A 21919-nucleotide genomic window follows, 5' to 3' on the forward strand; every position below is an offset into this window, starting at 1 on the left:
GATGGATGGATGGACAGACAGAGAGGTGTGTGGGGTGGTTGAATGGACAGACGGACAGAGAGAGGCGTGGCGGGGTGGATGGATGATTGGGCCTGTGGGGGATGGATGGACACATGGAGACGTGTGTGTGTGTGTGGGGGGTAGATGGATGGATGGAGAGCTGTGTGTGAGGGATGGATGGATGGATAAAGAGGTGTGCGGGGGATGGATGGATGGACAGACGGAGAGGTGTGCGGATGGATGGGCAGATGGAGGGGTGTGTGGGACAGATGGATGAATGGACAGATGGAAAGGTATGTGTGGGGGATGGATGGATTGAGGATGGAGAGGTGTGTGGGATGGATGGGCGGACAGACGGAGAGGTGTGTGGGATGGATGGGCGGACAGACGGAGAGGTGTGTGGGGTGGATGAATGGACAGACGGAGAGGTGTGTGGGGTGGACGGGCGGACAGACGGAGAGGTGTGTGGGGTGGATGAATGGACAGACGGAGAGGTGTGTGGGATGGACGGGTGGACAGACGGAGAGCTGTGTGGGGTGGACGGGCGGACAGACGGAGAGCTGTGTGGGGTGGACGGGCGGACAGACGGAGAGGTGTGTGGGGTGGACGGGCGGACAGACGGAGAGGTGTGTGGGGTGGACGGGCGGACAGACGGAGAGGTGTGTGGGGTGGATGGGCGGACAGACGGAGAGGTGTGTGGGGTGGACGGGCGGACAGACGGAGAGGTGTGTGGGGTGGACGGGCGGACAGACGGAGAGGTGTGTGGGGTGGATGAATGGACAGACGGAGAGGTGTGTGGGATGGACGGGCGGACAGACGGAGAGGTGTGTGGGGTGGACGGGCGGACAGACGGAGAGGTGTGTGGGGTGGACGGGCGGACAGACGGAGAGGTGTGTGGGGTGGACGGGCGGACAGACGGAGAGGTGTGTGGGATGGACGGGCGGACAGACGGAGAGGTGTGTGGGGTGGATGGGCGGACAGACGGAGAGGTGTGTGGGGTGGATGAATGGACAGACGGAGAGGTGTGTGGGGGATGGATGGATGGAGAGACAGAGGCGTGGGGGGAATAGAGGGTGTGCGGGGATGGGAAGTCAGAGGACTCTTGGGGTGACGGGTGGAACACCGAAGTCCTGGTGCAAGGGGGAAGCCCGATCCCAAGCCGTGGGTGGCTGGGGGACAGAGGGGGGGCCAGCTCTGCCCACCGCTCTAACCTGTCGGGCACTTTTCAGCCTTCTGGTGCGTCTTCCTCCCCTCCCCCCTTATGTCCCCTTGCCCCCCATGTCCCCGCCCCCCGCAGTGGTGGTGATGTGCATGCACTCGGTGCTGCTGGGTGGGGAGGAGCAGCGCCTCCTGCTGGAGAAGGCCGAGGACCTGCGCATGACGGACGGCACCTTCATCTTCATCCCCTACGACGCGCTGACATACAGCCTGCCCTACCGCCGGACCCCCTACCCCGTGCTGGGCAATAACACCAAGCTGCGGCTGGCCTACGACGCCGTGCTCACCGTCACCATCGACGCCCCCGAGCGCGGCTTCCGCGAGGCTTTCCAGGACGCCCAGCGGGCGCACGAGTTGCCGGCTCACCTGGACCCCGCACAGGTGGGCACCAGACACGGAGGGCACAGGCCGTAGGATGCTGGTCTTGACCCTGGGACGGGCAGAGAGGCAGGGGTGTTGGGACCAGGGCCAAGCGGGAGGCGGGTTGGAGGTGCACAGATGTGACCAGTGAGGAGACAGCACCCTTGGGCAGCTGGAGGGGGCGTGCCAAAACCCACCACCCGCTGCCCCTGACCCCGTCCCCCCGCTGCCCCCAGGTGCACCCGCTCTTCGGCACCATCTACAACTCCATCTACTACCTGGCCAAGGCGGTGGAGCGCACACAGCAGGCCGGCCGCTGGGTGATGGGCTCCAGCGTCGCCGAGCATGCGCGGGACTTCCAACTGGACGGCTTCTGCCAGCCGCTGGCAGCAGACGAGGATGGCGACCCCGTGGTGAGCTACATCATCCTTGACACGGACGGCAAAGGGAACCACCTCTGGCCCACCTACAGCGTGGCCACGGGGCCCGAGGGGCTGCGCTACGTGGGGCATGCCATCCACTGGCCCCACAGTGCCAGCCCCGGCACCGACTCGAGCTGCTGGTTCGACCCAACATCTGTCTGTTCTGGGGGTGAGCACTCGCTGTCTGTCCGTCTGTCCTCTGGCCTCCCGATGTGTCCCTCCCTGCACGTGTCTGGTCTGTCGGTCTAGCTGGACATCCACCCCGTGCATGCCCACCTGTCTGTCTCTCTGTCCAGCCATCTGTCCCCAAGCGCAGCCATCCACCCGTCCGTCCATCTCTACAAGCACCCATCCACTCGTCCATCCAGCGATCCGTCCCGACATGTATCCATCTACCTGTCCATCTATTTATCCGTCCCCGTGCTAACCCACCCTCCTGTCTGTCCATCTAACTGTCCCCATGCATACACATCTGCCTGTCCGTCCAGCCATCTGTCCCCATGCGCACCCGTCCGCCCGTCTGTCCGTCCATCCATCCCCACATAAACCCATCCGCCTATTTGTCCAACTGTCCATCCCCATGTGCACCCATCCACCATCCATTTATCTATCTGTCTGCAAGAGCACCCATCCACCTGTTGGTCTATCCATCCATCCCCATGAGCACCCATCAGGCCATCCATCCAGCCATCCATCCCCACGAACACCCCTCTGGTCATCCATCCAACCATCCATCCCTATGCACCCATCCACCCGTCCGTCTTTCCGTCTGTCCCCACACGCACCAGTCTGCCCGTCCATCCAGCCATCCATTCCCACGTGCACCAACCCACCTATCTGTCCAGCCAGTCTTCCCTACGTGCGCCCGTCCGCCCGTCCAGCCATCTGTCCCCACATGCACGCATCTGCCTGTCTGTCCAGCCATGCATTCCCAAGTGCACCAACCACCTGTCCGTCCAGCCAATGTTCCCTACACGCACCCTTCCACCGTCCCTCCAGCCGTCTGTCCACATGGGCACCCATCCGCTCGTCCATCCAGCCATCTGTTCCTACGCACACCCATTTGTCCGTCCGTTCAGCCATCCGTTCCCACGCGCATCCATCCGCCTGTCCGTCCATCCAGCCATTCATTCCCACGCATGCCCGCTTGTCCAGCCATCCGTCCCCATGCGCACTCATCCCCCTGTCCGTTTATCCATCTGCCCCACACGCACCCACCCACCCATCTGTCTATCCGTCCGTCCCCATGTGCACTCATCCGCCTATCTGTCCAGCCATCCGTCCCCATGTGCACCCATCCACCTGTCCATCTATCCATCCGTCCCCATGTGCACCTGCCTGTCCATCTATCTATCTGTTCCTATGCCCGCCACCCCCTCATCCATTCAGCCATCCGTTCCCATGTGTACCAACCCATCTGTCCCCACTCACCCCCTTCCACCCGTTCATCCAGCCATCCGTCCCCATGCGCCCTGTAATGATGCTGGCTTTGGTGGGACCCAACTGAGAATACCAATTCAGGACAAATTGCTTAAAGCAGGGCAGTTACAGCCCAAGGCTGGGGTCTCTGTGCACACCAAGGCAAACCAAACCAGCCAAACAGAGCAGACTTTGGTTTTGTCCCACTGGCTTAACCACAAGTCACACAAGCAATTCCCTTAGACACGCCGGTTTCCCAGTATCCCCACCAGTGCCACTCATTATGGGGATAGATGGTCATGAAAACCAATACCCCAGTAAAAGAAAAAAGGTTCCCTCGATCTCAAAGGACCAAGCCCCAGACCCAGGTCAATATACAAATCAGATCTTACCCACAAATCACGCCATTGCCAACCCTTTAGAATCTAAAGGTTTATTCGTAAAAGGAAAAAGAGAGAGATGAGAGCTAGAGCTGGTTAAATGGAATCAATTTAATATGGATATGAGTTAACAGTGTGCCCTTGTTGCCAAGAAGGCCAATGGCATTTTGGGATGTATACGTAGGGGCATTGCCAGCAAATCGAGGGACGTGATCGTTCCCCTCTATTCGACATTGGTGAGGCCTCCTCTGGAGTACTGTGTCCAGTTTTGGGCCCCACACTACAAGAAGGATGTGGAAAAATTGAAAAGAGTCCAGTGGAGGGCAACAAAAATGATTAGGGGACTGGAACACATGACTTATGAGGAGAGGCTAAGGCAACTGGGATTGTTTAGTCTGCAGAAGAGAAGAATGAGGGGGGATTTGATAGCTGCTTTCAACTACCTGAAAGGGGATTCCAAAGAGGATGGCTCTAGACTGTTCTCAATGGTAGCAGATGACAGAACGAGGAGTAATGGTCTCAAGTTGCAGTGGGGGAGGTTTAGGTTGGATATTAGGAAAAACTTTTTCACTAGGAGGGTGGTGAAACACTGGAATGTGTTACCTAGGGAGGTGGTGGAATCTCCTTCCTTAGATATTTTTAAGGTCAGGCTTGAGAAAGCCCTGGCTGGGATGATTTAGTTGGGGATTGGTCCTGCTTTGAGAAGGGGGTTGGACTAGAGGACCTCCTGAGGTCCCTTCCAACCCTGATATTCTATGATTCTATGATTCTAATTCCATAGAGCAATGGCCAAGTTCTTGGTTCAGGCTTGTAGCAGGGATGGAATAAACTGCAGGTTCAAATCCAATCTCTGGAGAACATCCCCAGCTGGGATGGGGCTTTCAGTCCCTGGTTCAGACCTTCAGTTTGTAGCCAAGTCCCTCCAGAGGCAAGAAGCAGGACTGAAGACAAGATGGAGGAGCTGCAGCTGCTTTTTATATCCTCTGCCCTGTGGACGATCACAGCAGCAAGATGGAGTCTGGCATCACATGGGCAAGTCACATGTGTCCTCATGACTCAGTCTGCTAGGCCGACGCCATTGTTTACATGTTAGTTTGAATGTTCCCAGGAAAGCTCAGATATGGATTGGCATCTCCCAAAGTCCATTGTCCGTTAAGCGTTTCTTGACTGGGCACTTACTGAGAATAGTCCCTTCTCAAGAAGCTGAACAAATGCTTCGCTGAGGCTACTTAGAATCAAAACACACTGAGATACAAGTCCATAGCCAATATTCATAACTTCAACTACAAGAATGATACACACCCAGAGACAGCATAACCATAATCAGCAAATCATAAACTTCCCATAGACACCTTACACGACCATCTTTGTACAATATTTGCTGCAAATATATAACAGTGGTTGCAACAATGATCTACATGATCACAGGTTATGTCAATAATGTCACATGCCCCTGTCCGCCTGTCCGTCCAACTTTCTGTCCCCTCATGCACCCATATGCCCATTCATCTGTCCATCTGTTCCCACATGCACCCATACTCCCATCTGTCCGTCCATCTGTCCCCACATGCCCCCACCCACCTATCTGTCCACCCATCTGTCTGTCCCCATATGCACCCATCTGTCTGTCCATCCAGCCATCTGTCCCCATGTGTGTCCATCCCTCATCTGTCCAGCCATCTGTCCCCACACACACCTTCCCAACCATCTCTGCACCCACCTGTCCTTTTATCCATTGATTCTCGAGTGCGTCCACCCATCCGTCTGTCCATCTATCTCTCTGCATGCACATCCATCCACTCATCCATCCATCTTCACACACATCCAACTGTCCATCCACCCATCCCCATGCCCAGCCACCCATCCGTCCTCACGTATACCCACCCACCCGTCTGTCCGTCCATCCACCTGTCTATCCATCTATCCCCAAGTGCACCCTCCCAACAACCTCCCATCCATCTCCCGCGCACCCACCCATCCACCCACCTCCCTCCCCACATAAACCCACCTGTCTGTCTGTCCATCCATCCATCCCTCCCTCCACCCCTTTGCATGCAAACGCATCTGTCCACCCATCCCACCCCATGCACAACCCCCCATCTGTCCATCCATCCATCCGTCCCATGCACATCTACCCATCTGTCTGTCCATCTACCCATTCCCATATGCGCCCACCTATCTGTCCATCCATTCACCCACCCATCCATCTGTCTGTCCAGCCATCCATTTGTCTGTCCCACCCTCCTCACACCCACCCATCTGTCCGTCCATCCACTCACCTCTCCGTCCAATCATGCATCCCCTTGCACATCCATCCATTTCCATACATGCCTCAGACTGTCTGTCTCTGTCCAGTTCCTGTTCATGGTGAAGGACTTTAGTGGTGGCCATGTTGGATCCTGGCACTTCCCGCTGTGCGCTAAGAATGCACTGGGCTGGCTATTTTATTTTGAGCTGACCTTTATTGGCTGGGCACAGAGCCTCTCCCCTGTGTGTCATAGACCCCATACTGCTCCTATTCCTGGAGAATTTCCTTTGGCTGGAGCCTGTGTTTTCGGAGCAGGCGACTCATGGCTCTGCACCGGCCGGGAATTCCTCAGCTGGCCACAGATTTGCCCAGTTTGATGCTTGACGGTTGCCCTGGGACCTCCTGGCTTGGTTCTGGAGCCTTCATTATCCCATGACCACTTGATCTGTGGCCAATAGTCAGAGAATCCCCTTCCCCTGCCCTCTTTCCATCCGTGGGGTGGCAGGGAGTGAGGGGGGGTCCTTTTGGGATGGAGGAGGGGAAAGAGGAGGAGTTCTGCTGAGCAGAAATGGGGAAAGAGGAGGGGTCCATATGGGTGAGATTGGGGGAGACGAGGGGAGTCCTTTTTGGGGTATTGGAACGGGGAGAAGAAGAGGGTCGGACCCCGGAAACCCCTTGTAAGGGATAGCGGAGGGCAGAGGAAATGGGGGCATTCCTGTGTGGGTTTCAAGGGGAGAGGGAGGGCTGAACCTGAGTGGGGCTGGGGGACCTGGAGGTCTTCCCCACCCTCCATCGCTAACCCCCCCTGCTGTCCCTCCCCTGTAGGGGTGGACCCCAGCTTCATCCTGCTGCTCTTCATCCTGGTTTCCAGCTTGATTGTTGGGGGAACGGTTCTTGCTTATTACATCAGGTGAGAGCTGTGGTGGGCAACTTCCTGCTATGGGCTAATGGCGTCATTGGCGGCTAAATTGGATCCCAACCCATTCCGTTGTGGGCTCATGGTGTCATTGGTGGCCACGTGGGGTCCCGGCCCATCCCGTTGTGGGCTCATGGCATCATTGGCGGCCACGTGGGGTCCCGGGCCATCCCGTTGCGGGCTCATGGCGTCATTGGCGGCCACGTGGGGTCCCGGCCCATCCCGTTGCGGGCTCATGGCGTCATTGGTGGCCACGTGGGGTCCCGGCCCATCCCGTTGTGGGCTCATGGCGTCATTGGCGGCCACGTGGGGTCCCGGCCCATCCCGTTGTGGGCTCGTGGCGTCATTGGTGACCATGTGAAGTCCCGGCCCATCCCGTTGTGGGCTCGTGGCGTCATTGGCGACCATGTGGAGTCCCGGCCCATCCCGTTGTGGGCTCGTGGCGTCATTGGCAGCCACGTGGGGTCCCGGCCCATCTCGTTGTGTGCTCATGGTGTCATTGGCGACCATGTGGAGTCCCGGCCCATCCCATTGTGGGCTCGTGGCGTCATTGGCAGCCACGTGGGGTCCCGGCCCATCTCGTTGTGGGCTCATGGCGTCATTGGCGGCCATGTGGGGTCCCAGCCCGTCCATATTGGATCCTTGTTCCTTATCGCTAGCTGTGGGCTAACAATTGTATGGACAACCATGCCGTCTCCTGGCTTTTCCTGGGACTGGCAGGCAGAGGTTGCCAGGGGAGGCCCCACATGCATGCCTGCTGCCCTACTATCTCCATAGACTCCCCCTTTTAATTAATCCTGGGGGGCAGGGGGTCATCTGGTGTTTCCATGTTCCAGTGCCCAGCAGGGGAGGTAGCCCAAGCAAGGTTCCCCCCTCCCATTTCCCAAGCTGGGCTCCCCACATCCTTTCCCAGCAGTCAGGGGGGAGGTGCAATGCCCCCCACACACTTCGGGGCTTGCACCCCATGCATCTGTGTTTCCACACCCTGCAGGCGCCGGATCCTGCATGCCCAGCTGATGAAGGGGCCCAACAAGATCATTCTGACCATGGACGACTTGACCTTCATCCACACCCAGAGCAGCAACAAAGTAAGAAGCAGAGTGTGGGGGGCAAAGGACGGCGGGGGGGGACCCCACTGGGGCCAAGGGGCGGGGGCTGTCCAGGGTGATGGGTGGGGCGGAGCTGGGGAAGTGGGTCTTCGGAAGGGGTAGGGAGTCCTTGGGGTCAGGGGTTTGGGACGGTGGGGTGAAGCAGGAGGAGGGTTGGAGGTCAGGTAGGACGGCCATGGTGACGGCATTGGGGGAGAGGGGCCAGAGGGATCAGACGTGTTTCCTGGGGTCACAGACATGCCTCAGGGTCAGGGACATTGGGCAGTTGCGCCCCCGGGGTCAGAGGGAGAGACACCCCCAGGGCCGGGGGATTGGGGTCAGAGATGCCAACTGGGGGGTCATGCTCCCTGGGGGGGGGCAGAGGGGCACACCCTAGAGGTCAGGGGTCAGAGATGCCCACCCTAGAGGTCGGGGTCAGAGATGCCAAAGGGAGTTCAGTGGGTGGAAGGGATCTGGGGGTCAGAGGCCCCCTCCCAGAGCCAGGCTGATGCTCTGCCCTTGGCCCCGGCAGAAGATGGACGAGAGCCGCACCAGCCTGGCGGGGAAGAGTGTCTCTGACATGAGGAGCTTCAAGAGCCTGGCAGCTGCCCCTGACAACACCAACATGGCTGTCGCCGAGGTAACCTTCCCCCAGCCCCCCCCCGGTGCCCCCCCGGTACCCCCTCCCTCTGCACCGGCTCCAGGGCACAGACCCCCCACCGGGTAAATACCCCCTGGGCACAGCCCCCAGGGCACAGATCCCCCTCTCACTGGCTAAATACCCCCTGGGCCCTGCCCTCAGGGCACAGGCCCCCCCCACCAGCTAAATACTCCCTGGGCACTGCCCCCAGGGTACAGACCCCCCCTCACTGGCTAAATACCCCCTGGGCACTGCCCTCAGGGCACAGGCCCCCCACTGGGTAAATACCCCCTGGGCACTGCCCCTAGGTGCCCCCTCCAGGTTAATATCCCTGGGCACTGCCCCCATGTGCCCCCACCAGATAATTGCCCCTTGTGCACAGCCCCTGAGTGCTCCCACCAGGTAAATACCCCCGGGGCAGTGTCCTGCAGGTGCACCCATGAGGTAAATACCCCCTGGGCATTGTCCCGCACTGGGTATTTACCCCAGGACACCCTCTGCCAGGTAAATATCCCTTGCTGGGAAAATACCCCCTGCGTAAGTATCCACCTGGGTTTCACTCCCTCCGTGTCTCCCTGGGATGGCTCTTCCCACCACCCCTGGCCGTGCCATCCCCCCTGGGACACCTGTGCTTCCCACCCTGCCCGCCAGCACCATCCATCCCCTCCTCCATCTGAACAGGATCCCCCCTTGCTCCTCCACCTCCGTCCCCTTTCCCGACCCCGCCGGCATTCGGGGTGTCCCCCCTCGCCCCCGCTTCTCTCTCCCCCACCCCGCCAGGCCACATGATTGACAGCTGCTTCCTGCCATCCTTAGGGAGATGAGAAGCAAAAATGCAACAGCCACGTCCCCTTCCTCCTCCTTTTGTTTAACAACCAAGGGCTAGTGGCAGCCGTGCAGGTAAGCGGCCAAAGGCTCCAGGCACTGCCTTTGGGCTCCCGCATCCTCCCCCTCAGCTTCTTCCCTCCCTGCCCCCCGGGTTTCACTCCTCTCCCACGGACAGGAGGGAAAGCAGCGGCTATGGCACCTGGTAGCCGCCCCCCACTTCCCCGTCACCTGGCATTCAGTCAGTAAGACCACTGCCGGGCCTGGGTCCAATCTCCTCATCAGCCGCATCACCCGCCTGTCGGATCTGCCTGTCCCTGGAGGGAGAGGGGGATCCCCCTTGCCGGGGGAGGGTATTTTGATTTTTTTTTAATGGTGCGAGAAGTGAGAATTTCTCCCCGCGATGCACACAGCATGCAGTAGGGGGCACCCCGGGGAAGGGGGAGTGGTTCTTACTATTGGTGTTACGGGGCCAGCTACTGCTCACCGGGGCCCCATTGTGCCGGGCGCTGCCCAGACCCCGATCGAGGGCCGGGCTCTCTCATGCCGGGCGCTGCCTGGACTCAGACCCAGATCTGGGCCTTGTTGGGCCAGGTGCTGCCCAGACTCCGACCCAGATCTGGGCTGTGTTCCTCTTGTAATGATCCCCAACTCCAGGAGCTGCGTGCCACCAACATCGGAACCCTCCTGAGCCCACGTTCAGCAGCTGACCCATCGGCCAGTGGGGTCTCCTCGAGGCTGAGACTCAATTTCCTCTCGCCTGGCAGCGGGGTTCGGGCGGGGATGTGTGACAATGTGAAGTCCCACTGGGGACTCTCCCAACACCAGGGGTGACTCTTTGTTGCCCACTAGTGGCCAGTCCGGGTATGGAAATGGGTGAATTTTTGACGGCCGCTGTCCGAATTGCCCTGTTCTTTCTGTGCCAAGCGGGACAGCCTGGAATTTTATCTCTGTTCTTTGACACGAGGCCTCAGATCAACCCCAGCTGGCATCCTTGGCAGAATAACCCCGTGGGTGGAGGACATCCCATCCCGCTTTGCAGCTCCAGGCGAAAGTTCAGGGGGTTGGAAGCCAGATGCGTTCAAACTCTTGCGTGGGACACAATTTCTCCCTGTGCTAAACCGAATGGCATGTTTCTTAGCCATAAAGAAAGGGAGGGTTTTGTAACCCTGCCATGAGTCCCCCCCCGTGACCCTTGAACTCTGGCTCTAAAATTTTGGGTTTTCTTACCAAAAATACCCCAGGTTTTTTTGTTTCTCCTGCTTTGTTTGAGTTGTGTCAAGCAGAATCTGTTAGCAAAGAGGCAGGACGCCTGGGTTCTATTCTTGGTTCGGTGGTGAGCCCTTGGGGAAAGGGCTGAGTTACTCCATGCCTCAGTTTCCCCCGACTCACACACCCCTGGAAAATTGGGTAAATGGTGCCTACTGCCTCCTGAAGTACTGGAAAATGGGGTTTGAATCCATCAGGTTGACCACAGTAGTATACAGTTCGATAGCATTCATCACCATATATTTTTGGACAGGTTTCCAAGCCCCATTTAGGGTTTATATCCCACCCTCCATCCCCGTTTCCGTTGGCGTCGAAGTTCGGCACCATTGGCCATTTTGAAAAAAAACCCTGTTGATTATGTTTTATGTTTGAATGGGGGGGGGTGTTGCATGCTTCTGCTTTGATACATTTGATTGTTTGTTTAGAGAAAAAGGTTGAAAGAATAGCGTGAGAGAGCTTAAAGATTAAATAATCAAAATTTTTTTTCCAAATGGCCGATGGCGCCGAACTTCGACACCAACGGAAACGGGGACGGAGGGTGGGATATAAGCCCTGAATGGGGCATGGAAACCTGTCAAAAAAGACATGGTGATGAATGCTATTCAGCTGTATACTACTGACCACCCTTCCCCCCGCCGAAAACAGCTCTGGTCTTTCGGGTCCCGAGGCCCCGATCCTATCAATGAATCTGTCCCACGCAGGATTGGTGTTTTCCACTCCGATTTTGGCTACGCGTCCATCTGAGTGGGACTCTCGGAACTCAGTCTGTGCGGAAGTGCGCTGGTGAATCGGGGAGTTTTGAATCGAGTTGGTCAGAAATGGATTTTCTGTCTTGCAATTTTTTAATTTTTTTTTTAGATTTTTTTTGGGGGGGGGAATCAAACACAATTTTTTGAGGGGGGTACATTTTCCACCTTCAAAATTTCAGAATTTGAAGGGCAAAACCCAATTTTGAAATAGATTTCATTTCAGCTGGAAGTCTCTTGTCTCGAGGAATTCCAATGTTTCGTTCAGCTCAGTCCGAACTTTTTCCATGGTTGGTTTGAATTCTCTTTGACGATCGAGTAATGAAAAGTCATTTCACAATGGGAAAAAACCCACCCAAATGTTTCGCCCTCAAATCAGATGTTTTTTACCCTTTTGAAATTGCCCTCTCCCCGCTTGCTCCTTGCCAAAATTTTTGGCATCAATTTTGTTCAAAAAATTGGGGGTGGCCCAAACAGCATCTGCCAATGGGAAACTGTTTTGCTGAAAATTTTCCTACTGCCTCTACTGGGGAGAGATTGACAAAGACCTGTGAAATGGGGTTTTGAGAAGGAAACCTTAGCCTGGCGCAAACCTTGCTCCTCCCCCCCCGAATCATAGTCCCCATAGCGACTGGTGGGACGGTGCCATAGCTGGCTGAGCGGCTGCCTGCTCACGCCGGGTTTGTTCTCTTTCTGGCTGGGGTGGGTGATCGTGGGACTGGCTTTCCCCAGCTGAGGACGAAGGCATGAGGCCAAAGCTGCAGGATGCAACAATTTTGATGGTGGGTCTTAGCCAGCTGGGAGGGGCAACTAACAACTCAACCCCCCTCTGCCATCCCCAGACCCACCCCCACACACCCCCAGGCCAGATGCCAACTCTGTTCAGGGCATGGGGGGGTGGAGCTGGGGGGGTGGAAAAGGAGGGTTGCATTTTTTAAAGCTCTAGCACTAAACACTGAGCAGCCCTGTGCCTGGTGGTTAAAAGGGGAAGGGCTGGGAGCCAGGACTCCTGGGTTCTCTCTCTGGCTCTGGGATGGGAGTGGGGGGTCTAGTGGTCAGAGCAGGGGGGAGGGCTGGACATCAGGGACTGGCCCCAGAGCCTGGTGCAGTGAGGGATAAAGAACCGAAGCACCTGGTGCTGAAAATGCAGGGGGCAGCCTATCACAGAGTGTGGGGGAGTCTGGGCCCTGCACCCCCCTCTTCCTGGGATTCACCGTGACTCTCAACCAGCCAGTAAAATGGAAGGTTTATTGGACAATAGGAACACAGTCTAAAACAGAGCTTGTGGGTAGAACCAGGACCCCTCGGTAAAGTCCTTCTCGGGGGCAGGGAGCTTAGACCCCAGCCTTGGGGTTCCCTGCATTCGACCACCCAGCCCAAACCTGAAACCAAAAAATCCCCCTCTGCCAGTCTCACTCCTCCTCCCCCCGGCTCCTCCTCCAGCCTTTGTCCAGTTTCCGGGGCCAAGGTGTCACCTGGGTCCAACCCCCTCCCGGCTCAGGTGACAGGCTCAGGTCTCCTCACTCCAGTGGAGTCACCCCCGGCTCTCCCATCCCCCGTGCAGACAGTCCCAGCAGATGTAGATGGCATTCCCCAGTCAGTCCGCCCCGCTCCCTGCTCCCTCACATCTCTCCCCCCTTTGAGACTGAACTGAGCGGGGTCACTCTGACCAGTGACCTGGGGAAGTTCGGGGCCCCCTCTCCGGGACAGCGCATCTGCTATCAGGTTGGCACTTCCCTTCACGTGGACCACGTCCATGTCCTAATCCTGCAGGAGCAGGCTCCACCTCAGGAGTTTGGCGTTGGCTCCTTTCATCTGGTGCAGCCAGGTCAGGGGAGAGTGGTCGGTGTAGATGGTGAAGTGTCGCCCGAAGAGATAGGGCTCTAGTTTCTTGAGGGCCCACACCATGGCCAGGCACTCCTTCTCGATGGCCGCGTAGTGTTGCTCCTGGGGTAGCAGCTTCTTGCTCAGGTACACGATGGGGTGTCTCTTCCCCTTTTCATCCTCCTGCATTAACACCACCCCCAGTCCCGTGTCTGAGGCATCGGTGAACACCACAAAGGGCTTGTCAAAGTCTGGGTTTGCCAGAACTAGGCCACTGACCAGAGCCTCCTTCAGCGCCCGGAAAGCCTCCTGGCACTGCTCGGTCCAGACCACCTTGTCTGGCTTCCCCTTCTTGCATAGCTCAGTGATGGGGGTGGCTATGGTGCTAAAGTGGGGCACAAATCTTCGGTAGTATCCTGCCATCCCAATAAAGGCTTGGACCTGCTTTTTGGTGTGGGGAGCGGGTCAGTCTCTGATCACCTCCACCTTGGCTGATTGGCCGCTCCCCATCTGATGGCCCAGGTAAGATACTTCAGCCATCCCCACCTTGCACTTCTCTGCTTTTACAGTCAGCCCAGCCCCCAGGAGTCGGTCCAGCACTTGTCTAACCTGGGACACGTGGTCCTCCCAGGTCTGGCTACAGACACAGCTGTCATCAATATACACCACGGCAAAACTCTCCATCCCCCTCAGTAGCTGATCCACCAGGCGCTGGAAGGTGGCCGGTGCTCCCTTGAGGCCGAAAGGCAGGGTCAGGGACTCATAGAGCCCCAGAGGGGTGATAAAGGCTGATTTCAGCCAGGCTTCTGCATCCAGCGGCACTTCCAGTAGCCCTTTGTAAGATCCATGGTGGTGAGGTACCGAGCTCCTCCCAGCTTGTCTAGGAGCTCGTCAGGCCTGGGCATGGGGTAGGCATCAGATACAGTGATGGCATTGAGCTTCCAATAGTCCACACAGAACCGGACCGACCCGTCCTTTTTGGGGACCTGCACCACCGGTGAGGCCCAAGGGCTGGCAGATGGCTGGATCACCCCCAAAGCCAGCATGTCCCTGACCTCTCTTTCCAGGTCCTGAGCAGTTTTCCCTGTGACTCAGAATGGGGAGCATCTTATCGGCGGGTGCGACCCTGTCTGCACCCGGTGGACAGTCAGATTACTGCGTCCAGGCTGGTTGGAAAATAGCTGTCGGGATGGATGCAGCACTCCCCTGACCTCAGCTTGCTGGGCAGGGGTTAGCCGATCAGAGAGGGGAATTGTTTCCAGGGGGGAACCAGCTCTGGTCCCAGGGCATAGACCTACTAAAGGGTCATCTCCTTGCTCCTCCCAATGTCCACACACGGCCAACACCACCTTCCCCCTGGCATAATATGGCTTCATCATATTCACATGGTACACCCGGTGGTGGTGCGCCCGGTTTGACAGCTCCACCACATAGTTTACCTTATTTAGCTGCTTGACAGCCTTTGAAGGGACTTTCCCAGGCGGCCTGTAGTTTGTTCTTTCTCACGGGGATGAGGACTATCACCTGATCCCCGGTGGCGTAGGCACGGGCCCGCGCCGTGCGGTCATACCAGACCTTCTGCTTCCTCTGGGCTCTGGCCAGATTCTCCCTGGCCAGGCCCATGAACTCAGCCAGTCTCTCTCGGAAGATCAGGACATACTCCACCACTGACTCTCCATCGGGAGTGGCCTTCCCCTCCCATTCATCTCTCATCAGGTCTAGGGGCCCCCTTACCCTCCTGCCATATAACAGTTCAAAAGGCAAAAATCCGGTAGACTCCTGGGGTACCTCCCTGTACACGAACAGCAGGTGAGGTAAGTACTTGTCCCAGTCCTGCGGGTGCTGGTTCATAACGGTTTTCAGCATCATCTTTAGTGTCCCATTGAACCTCTCCCCCAGCCCACTGGACTGGGGGTGATAAGCTGAGGCCCAGTTGTGCCAGACACCACATTTCTCCCATAAGCACCAGAGCAGGGCCGACATGAAGTTGGATCCCTGGGCCTTCCTCCCATCCACCTCCAGGGGAACAAGGCATTCGCTCCACAGGGACAGCCCCTACCCACCCTGTAAATGGAGACCCTTGAGTCTGGGGCATCCAACCCCCCAGAGGAGTTGGCCTGGGGCCCTCCCCCTCCTGAGCAGTTGATAAGCTGCCAGCCCCCCTTGCCTGGGAAGCCTGCCCCTCATCCAGCTGGGTCCCTACCCAGTTAACCCTGGGTGAGTTTGGTCTGCTCAGTCTGTCATTGAGCTTTGGGCATTGGGTCCGTAGGTGGCCTCTCTGGCCACAGTAATAGCAGCCCATGTCCCGTTGGTCCCCTCGAGCCAGTTGGTTGGCCCTGATGCTGGATGTTCCCCTTGGGAAGAGGTTCTCCATATTTCCACGCTGGGAGGTCCCATGGTGACTCTTTCTCTGCATCGTGCAGGGCCTGTTCCTTTGGGGCTCCTCCCTGCCAGCCCCTGTCCGGCTTTTCACAAACTTATCGGCCAGCCACCCTGCATGTCGCAGGTTCTCTGGCTTTTTGTCCACCAACCATAGCCTCAGGTCAGATGGGCACTGCTCATACAGTTGCTCTAGTATGATCAGTTTAACCAGGTCCTCCTTCATCTGGGCCCCTTCTGCCCACTTGGTGGCATATCCCTCCATGTGGGCAGCTAGTTGCAGATATGAGGCCTCGGGTTTTTACGCTGACTCTGGAACCCTTCCCGATACATCTCAGGAGTCCACCCAAATTCGCGGAGCAGGGCCTTTTTGAATAGTTTGTAGTCCCCTTTCTCCACCCCTTCCAGTCGGCGTACAATGCCATGGCCTTAGGGTCCAGTAAGGGGGTGAGAAACGGGAGCCTGTCCACAGGATCAACCTGGTGCAGCTTGCAGGCCATCTCAGAGGCATCCAGGAAGTCATCCATGTCCTCCCCCTCCTTATGCTGGGCCAGGATGCACTTATCAAAGCTCTGTGCCGTCCAGGGTCCCCCATCACTCACCACAGCCGGGGACTCGCTGCTCCTCAGCTTGGCCAACTCCAGCTCATGCTGCCTCTGCTTCTCTTCCTGCTGTCTTTGTTTCTCCTTCTCCTCCAGCTCATGCTGTCGCTGCTTTTCCTGCTCTTCCCACTCCTCCTGCAGTTCCCACTGTCTGAGCTTCAACTCTCTCAGTTTTAGCTCCTTCTCCCAATGCAGCCACCTCAGCTTCAGGAATGGGGAGCTCTGCCGGGAGGATCACAGTGCCCTCAGTATTTGCTGGGCTCCTCCCGGCCCTTCCCCTAGGCATAGGTAGAAGGGGGTCTTGGGAAGCCCTCAGCAGCCTCCTGTTCACTCCCCACTGGGACAGACACCGGTGCCAGCACTGCATCTGCCAGGCTGCTTCCCTCCGAGACAGGGATCAGTTCAGCGATCTCCCTCCTCCAGCTGGGCAATCAGCTGTTTTTTGGTGGGCCTCCCAATGTGCAGCCCCCTCTGCCTGCACAGCTCCACCAGGTCGCTCTTAAGGTGTTTGCTGTACATCTCCTTGCTGGCCACTCGCAGGCCTGTGCGCTCGCCGCTCCCCACGGTTTCCAGGGAGAACCCCTAGGGTGCCAGCCTTTCTCGAGGTCACCACCTCTTTGCCAGGGTCGAGATGCAGAGTCCTCCGCCCCTGGGACTGCTCGCTGCAATCCCCAGTGGGACTCTGTTACTGCAAAAGTCCTTCTCGCTGGTCACACACTCCCAGGGGTAACCGCCGCCCCTGAAACTGCTCCTCTCTGAGCCTTCAGCACGCCTGGTCCTCATCAATCCCCCTTCATCTTACTGCTCCCCAGTCACTTACTGCAGGAAGTGCCATCCACAGGGTGCAGTACATCCCACCGCTGCCACCAGTTGTCACGGAGTGTGGGGAAGTCCGGGCTCTGCACCCCCCTCTTCCTGGGATTCACCTTGACTCTCAGCCAGCCAGTAAAGCAGAAGGTTTATTGGACAACAGGAACACAGTCTAAAACAGAGCTAGTGGGTACAACCAGGACCCCTCAGTCAAGTCCTTCTGGGGGGCAGGGAGCTTAGACCCCAGCCTTGGGGTTCCCTGCATTCGACTACCCAGCCCCAAACTGAAACCAAAAAACCACCCTCCCCCAGTCTCACACCTCCTCCCCCTGGCTCCTCCTCCAGCCTTTGTCCAGTTTCCGGGGCCAAGGTGTCACCTGGATCCAACCCCCTCCTGGCTCAGGTGACATGCTCAGGTCTCCTCACTCCAGTGGAGTCACCCCCTGCTCTCCCATCCCCCGTGCAGACAGTCCCAGAAGATGTAGACGACATTCCCCGGTCAGTCCGCCCCGCTCCCTGCTCCGTCACACAGCCCCCATCCCTCCTCATGTTTGCAGCATCTCTGCTGCCCTCTCCTCACTGTTGGGAAGACCAGCTTCTGCTGCTCTTCCCACTGGATACCTCTGGATACCTCCGGAGGGCGTGCTGGGGCCAGGTTGGCCGCATGAGGTGGGGCAGGGTGTCTCTGGCTTGGTTTGTTGCAAACCTGGCTGGTTCTGATTCCTGCCCTGGTGTGACTGGCTGTGGGAATCCGCCGCTCTCCCAGCTCTGGGGTTACCGGGCTGCCCTTCTGTCTCCTCCCCTAGGGTGACTGGGTTTGGCTCAAGAAGTTCCCAGGGGAAAAGCACACGGAGATCAAGCCAGCCACCAAAACCAGCTTCTGCAAGGTGAGTGTGAACAGCAGTGGGGGGTCTCAGTGTAATGGCCATGCTGAGACACGGGGAGCATTCCCCTCCCTGGCCACTGGGTGTCACCGCTGCTCTGGGGGGGCTGGATACACCCTATGCATTCCCCTGCCTGGCCACTGGGTGTCACCGCTGCTCCGGGGGGGGGCTGGATACACCCTGTGCATTCCCCTCCCTGGCCACTGGGTGTCACCGCTGCTCTGGGGGGCTGGATACACCCTGTGCATTCCCCTCCCTGGCCACTGGGTGTCACCGCTGCTCTGGGGGGGCTGGATACACCCTGTGCATTCCCCTCCCTGGCCACTGGGTGTCACCGCTGCTCCGGGGGGGCTGGATACACCCTGTGCATTCCCCTCCCTGGCCACTGGGTGTCACCGCTGCTCTGGGGGGCTGCATACACCCTGTGCATTCCCCTCCCTGGCCACTGGGTGTCACCGCTGCTCCGGGGGGCTGGATAAACCCTGTGCATTCCCCTCCCTGGCCACTGGGTGTCACCGCTGCTCCGGGGGGGCTGGATACACCCTGTGCATTCCCCTCCCTGGCCACTGGGTGTCACCGCTGCTCTGGGGGGCTGCATACACCCTGTGCATTTCCCTCCCTGGCCACTGGGTGTCACCGCTGCTCTGGGGGGCTGCATACACCCTGTGCATTCCCCTCCCTGGCCACTGGGTGTCACCGCTGCTCCGGGGGGGCTGCATACACCCTGTGCATTCCCCTCCCTGGCCACTGGGTGTCACCGCTGCTCCGGGGGGCTGGATAAACCCTGTGCATTCCCCTCCCTGGCCACTGGGTGTCACCGCTGCTCCGGGGGGGCTGGATACACCCTGTGCATTCCCCTCCCTGGCCACTGGGTGTCACCGCTGCTCCGGGGGGCTGGATACACCCTGTGCATTCCCCTCCCTGGCCACTGGGTGTCACCGCTGCTCCGGGGGGGCTGGATACACCCTGTGCATTCCCCTCCCTGGCCACTGGGATTCCCCCGTTTCCCCCGCCTCCAGCTCCGGGACCTCCGGCACGAGAACGTGAACCTGTTCCTGGGGTTCTTCTACGACTGTGGGGTGTTCGCCATCGTCTCGGAGCACTGCTCCCGCGGCAGCCTGGAGGACCTCATCCGCAACCAGGACATGAAGCTCGACTGGATGTTCAAGTCCTCCCTGCTCATCGACCTCATCAAGGTGCAGCCGGGAAGACGGGGGCAGGACAGGGCAGGGATCCTGCCTTGGGGTCTGGGGCTGGGGCGGGAATCGCACCGGGTGGGGGAGGATCCCTGGGGATCCACTGGTGAGTGAATTTAAGGACATGGGGCATCAGCTAGGAGCAGTGTGCGTGTGCAGGGGGGAAGGGATCCACTTTGAAATCACCACACAGAGGGGATCCCGTTCAGATGACCGATCTGCGGAGAGGCCCAGGATATCCACTCGCAGGGATTGCAAAGCCATCCGGGATCCACGGATACATGGCAGATCTGATGGGGGTGGGCAGGGGAATCCAGCTGTCTGAATTGCCAGCCAGGATCTACTGTTCGTTGGGCATGGGGGGGGATCCACTTGCTGGATGGCTAGCCAATGGGGATCCCATGACAGCAAGTATCTGCTGGGAGCTCAGGGATCCACTGTCAGAAATCAGCTAAGTGGATCTGTTCACACAGGGAAGGTCTGCTGGCAGGGCGGGGATCCAGCTCTGTTTGGAGGGGATCGATTTCCAGGTGATGCTGCCTGGAAGGTTGCTGGAAGATCCATTTGAGGAGTGAGCCTGCTGTCACTTCAGGAAGGGATCCTTCTCACACAGAGCGCTAAGCAGAGGGGATCCACTGGGATGCTGCAGGATCCTGGCAGGGGGATCCATTCACCTGCAGCCCCGGCTTCAGGAAGGGATCCTGATGCCCAAAGCACTAGGTGGAGGAGATCTGCTGGAAGGGGAATCCACTCACAGCAGGGGAAGGGGATCTACTCCAGGGGCTGGGAGGCTGGATAGGATCCACTCCTAGATTGTGCTCCTTGGTAGGACGGGGGATCCACTGGGCTAACCAACCACTGGCCAGAGTGGTCTACTCAGTGAGAGGATAGAAGGGATCCAGTGGATCGATCTGCTGGCTGGGGATCCACTGGTACTGTGAGGGAGCAGGGAGCGGGGTGGACTGACTGGGGAATGCCGTCTACATCTGCTGGGACTGTCTGCACGGGGGATGGGAGAGCCGGGGGTGACTCCACTGGAGTGAGGAGACCTGAGCCTGTCACCTGAGCCGGGAGGGGGTTGGACCCAGGTGACACCTTGGCCCCAGAAACTGGACAAAGGCTGGAGGAGGAGCCAGGGGGAGGAGGAGTGAGACTGGGGGAGAGGGGTTTTTTTATTTCAGTTTTGGGCTGGTCGAACGCAGGGAACCCCAGGCCTGGGGTCTAAGTTCCCTGACCCCCAGAAGGACTCGACTGAGGGGTCCTGGCTATACCCACAAGCTGAGCTTTAGACTGTGTTCCTATTGTCCAATAAACCTTCCGCTTTACTGGCTGGCTGAGAGTCACGGCTAATCCCAGGAAGAGGGGGGTGCAGGGCTCGGACTCCCCCACACTCTGTAACAGGTACAACACACTAACTGGACAGGGATCCCCATGAATAGTTGAACTGTCTGCAGTGGAGGAATCCACTGGATCAAAACGGGGTCAATCTGTGATCCACTGGCACAACACACCAGGCAAGATGCCAACTGGATAGATCAACTAGCATGGTTAGAGTGATCCACTGGATCATTCAGACAGCAGGGTTGGGAATCCATTGGGATCGCCCAATCCCGGACGCCCCCACGCTCCATGAGAACTGGTGGCAGCGGTGGGATGTACTGCACCCCATGGATGCATGAGAGGAAAGTGATCAGGAACAGCCAGCATGGATTCACCAAGGGAAGGTCATGCCTGACTAATCTAATCGCCTTTTATGATGAGATTACTGGTTCTGTGGATGAAGGGAAAGCAGTGGACGTGTTGTTCCTTCACTTTAGCAAAGCTTTTGACACGGTCTCCCACAGTATTCTTGTCAGCAAGTTAAAGAAGTATGGGCTGGATGAATGCACTATAAGGTGGGTAGAAAGCTGGCTAGATTGTCGGGCTCAACGGGTAGTGATCAATGGCTCCATGTCTAGTTGGCAGCCGGTATCAAGTGGAGTGCCCCAAGGGTCGGTCCTGGGGCCGGTTTTGTTCAATATCTTCATAAATGATCTGGAGGATGGTGTGGATTGCACTCTCAGCAAATTTGCGGATGATACTAAACTGGGAGGAGTGGTAGATACGCTGGAGGGGAGGGATAGGATACAGAAGGACCTAGACAAATTGGAGGATTGGGCCAAAAGAAATCTGATGAGGTTCAATAAGGATAAGTGCAGGGTCCTGCACTTAGGACGGAAGAACCCAATGCACAGCTACAGACTAGGGGCCGAATGGCTCGGCAGCAGGTCTGCAGAAAAGGACCTAGGGGTGACAGTGGACGAGAAGCTGGATATGAGTCAGCAGTGTGCCCTTGTTGCCAGGAAGGCCAATGGCATTTTGGGATGTATAAGTAGGGGCATAGCGAGCAGATCGAGGGACGTGATCGTTCCCCTCTATTCGACATTGGTGAGGCCTCATCTGGACTACTGTGTCCAGTTTTGGGCCCCACACTTCAAGAAGGATGTGGATAAATTGGAGAGAGTCCAGCGAAGGGCAACAAAAATGATTAGGGGACTGGAACACATGAGTTATGAGGAGAGGCTGAGGGAGCTGGGATTGTTTAGCCTGCAGAAGAGAAGAATGAGGGGGGATTTGATAGCTGCTTTCAACTACCTGAAAGGGGGTTCCAAAGAGGATGGCTCTAGACTGTTCTCAATGGTAGCAGATGACAG

General features: G+C 57.8%; 1 protein-coding gene across 1 annotated transcript in view; it reads left to right on the forward strand.

Moving 5' to 3' along the window:
- GUCY2D (guanylate cyclase 2D, retinal) overlaps window positions 1-21919 on the forward strand; it is a 70445-nt gene that overhangs the window by 37256 nt on the left and 11270 nt on the right. Inside the window, exons 3-10 of the mRNA XM_073326769.2 lie at window positions 1298-1599; window positions 1815-2169; window positions 6873-6957; window positions 7955-8051; window positions 8584-8691; window positions 9508-9591; window positions 17953-18033; window positions 19050-19226. Of these exons, the coding sequence (XP_073182870.1) occupies window positions 1298-1599; window positions 1815-2169; window positions 6873-6957; window positions 7955-8051; window positions 8584-8691; window positions 9508-9591; window positions 17953-18033; window positions 19050-19226 (1289 nt within the window). The remainder of the gene's footprint in view (window positions 1-1297; window positions 1600-1814; window positions 2170-6872; window positions 6958-7954; window positions 8052-8583; window positions 8692-9507; window positions 9592-17952; window positions 18034-19049; window positions 19227-21919) is intronic.

The sequence above is a fragment of the Lepidochelys kempii genome, chromosome 28 (genome assembly GCF_965140285.1).
Source record: "Lepidochelys kempii isolate rLepKem1 chromosome 28, rLepKem1.hap1, whole genome shotgun sequence".
Classification (NCBI taxonomy): Eukaryota; Metazoa; Chordata; order Testudines; family Cheloniidae; genus Lepidochelys; species Lepidochelys kempii.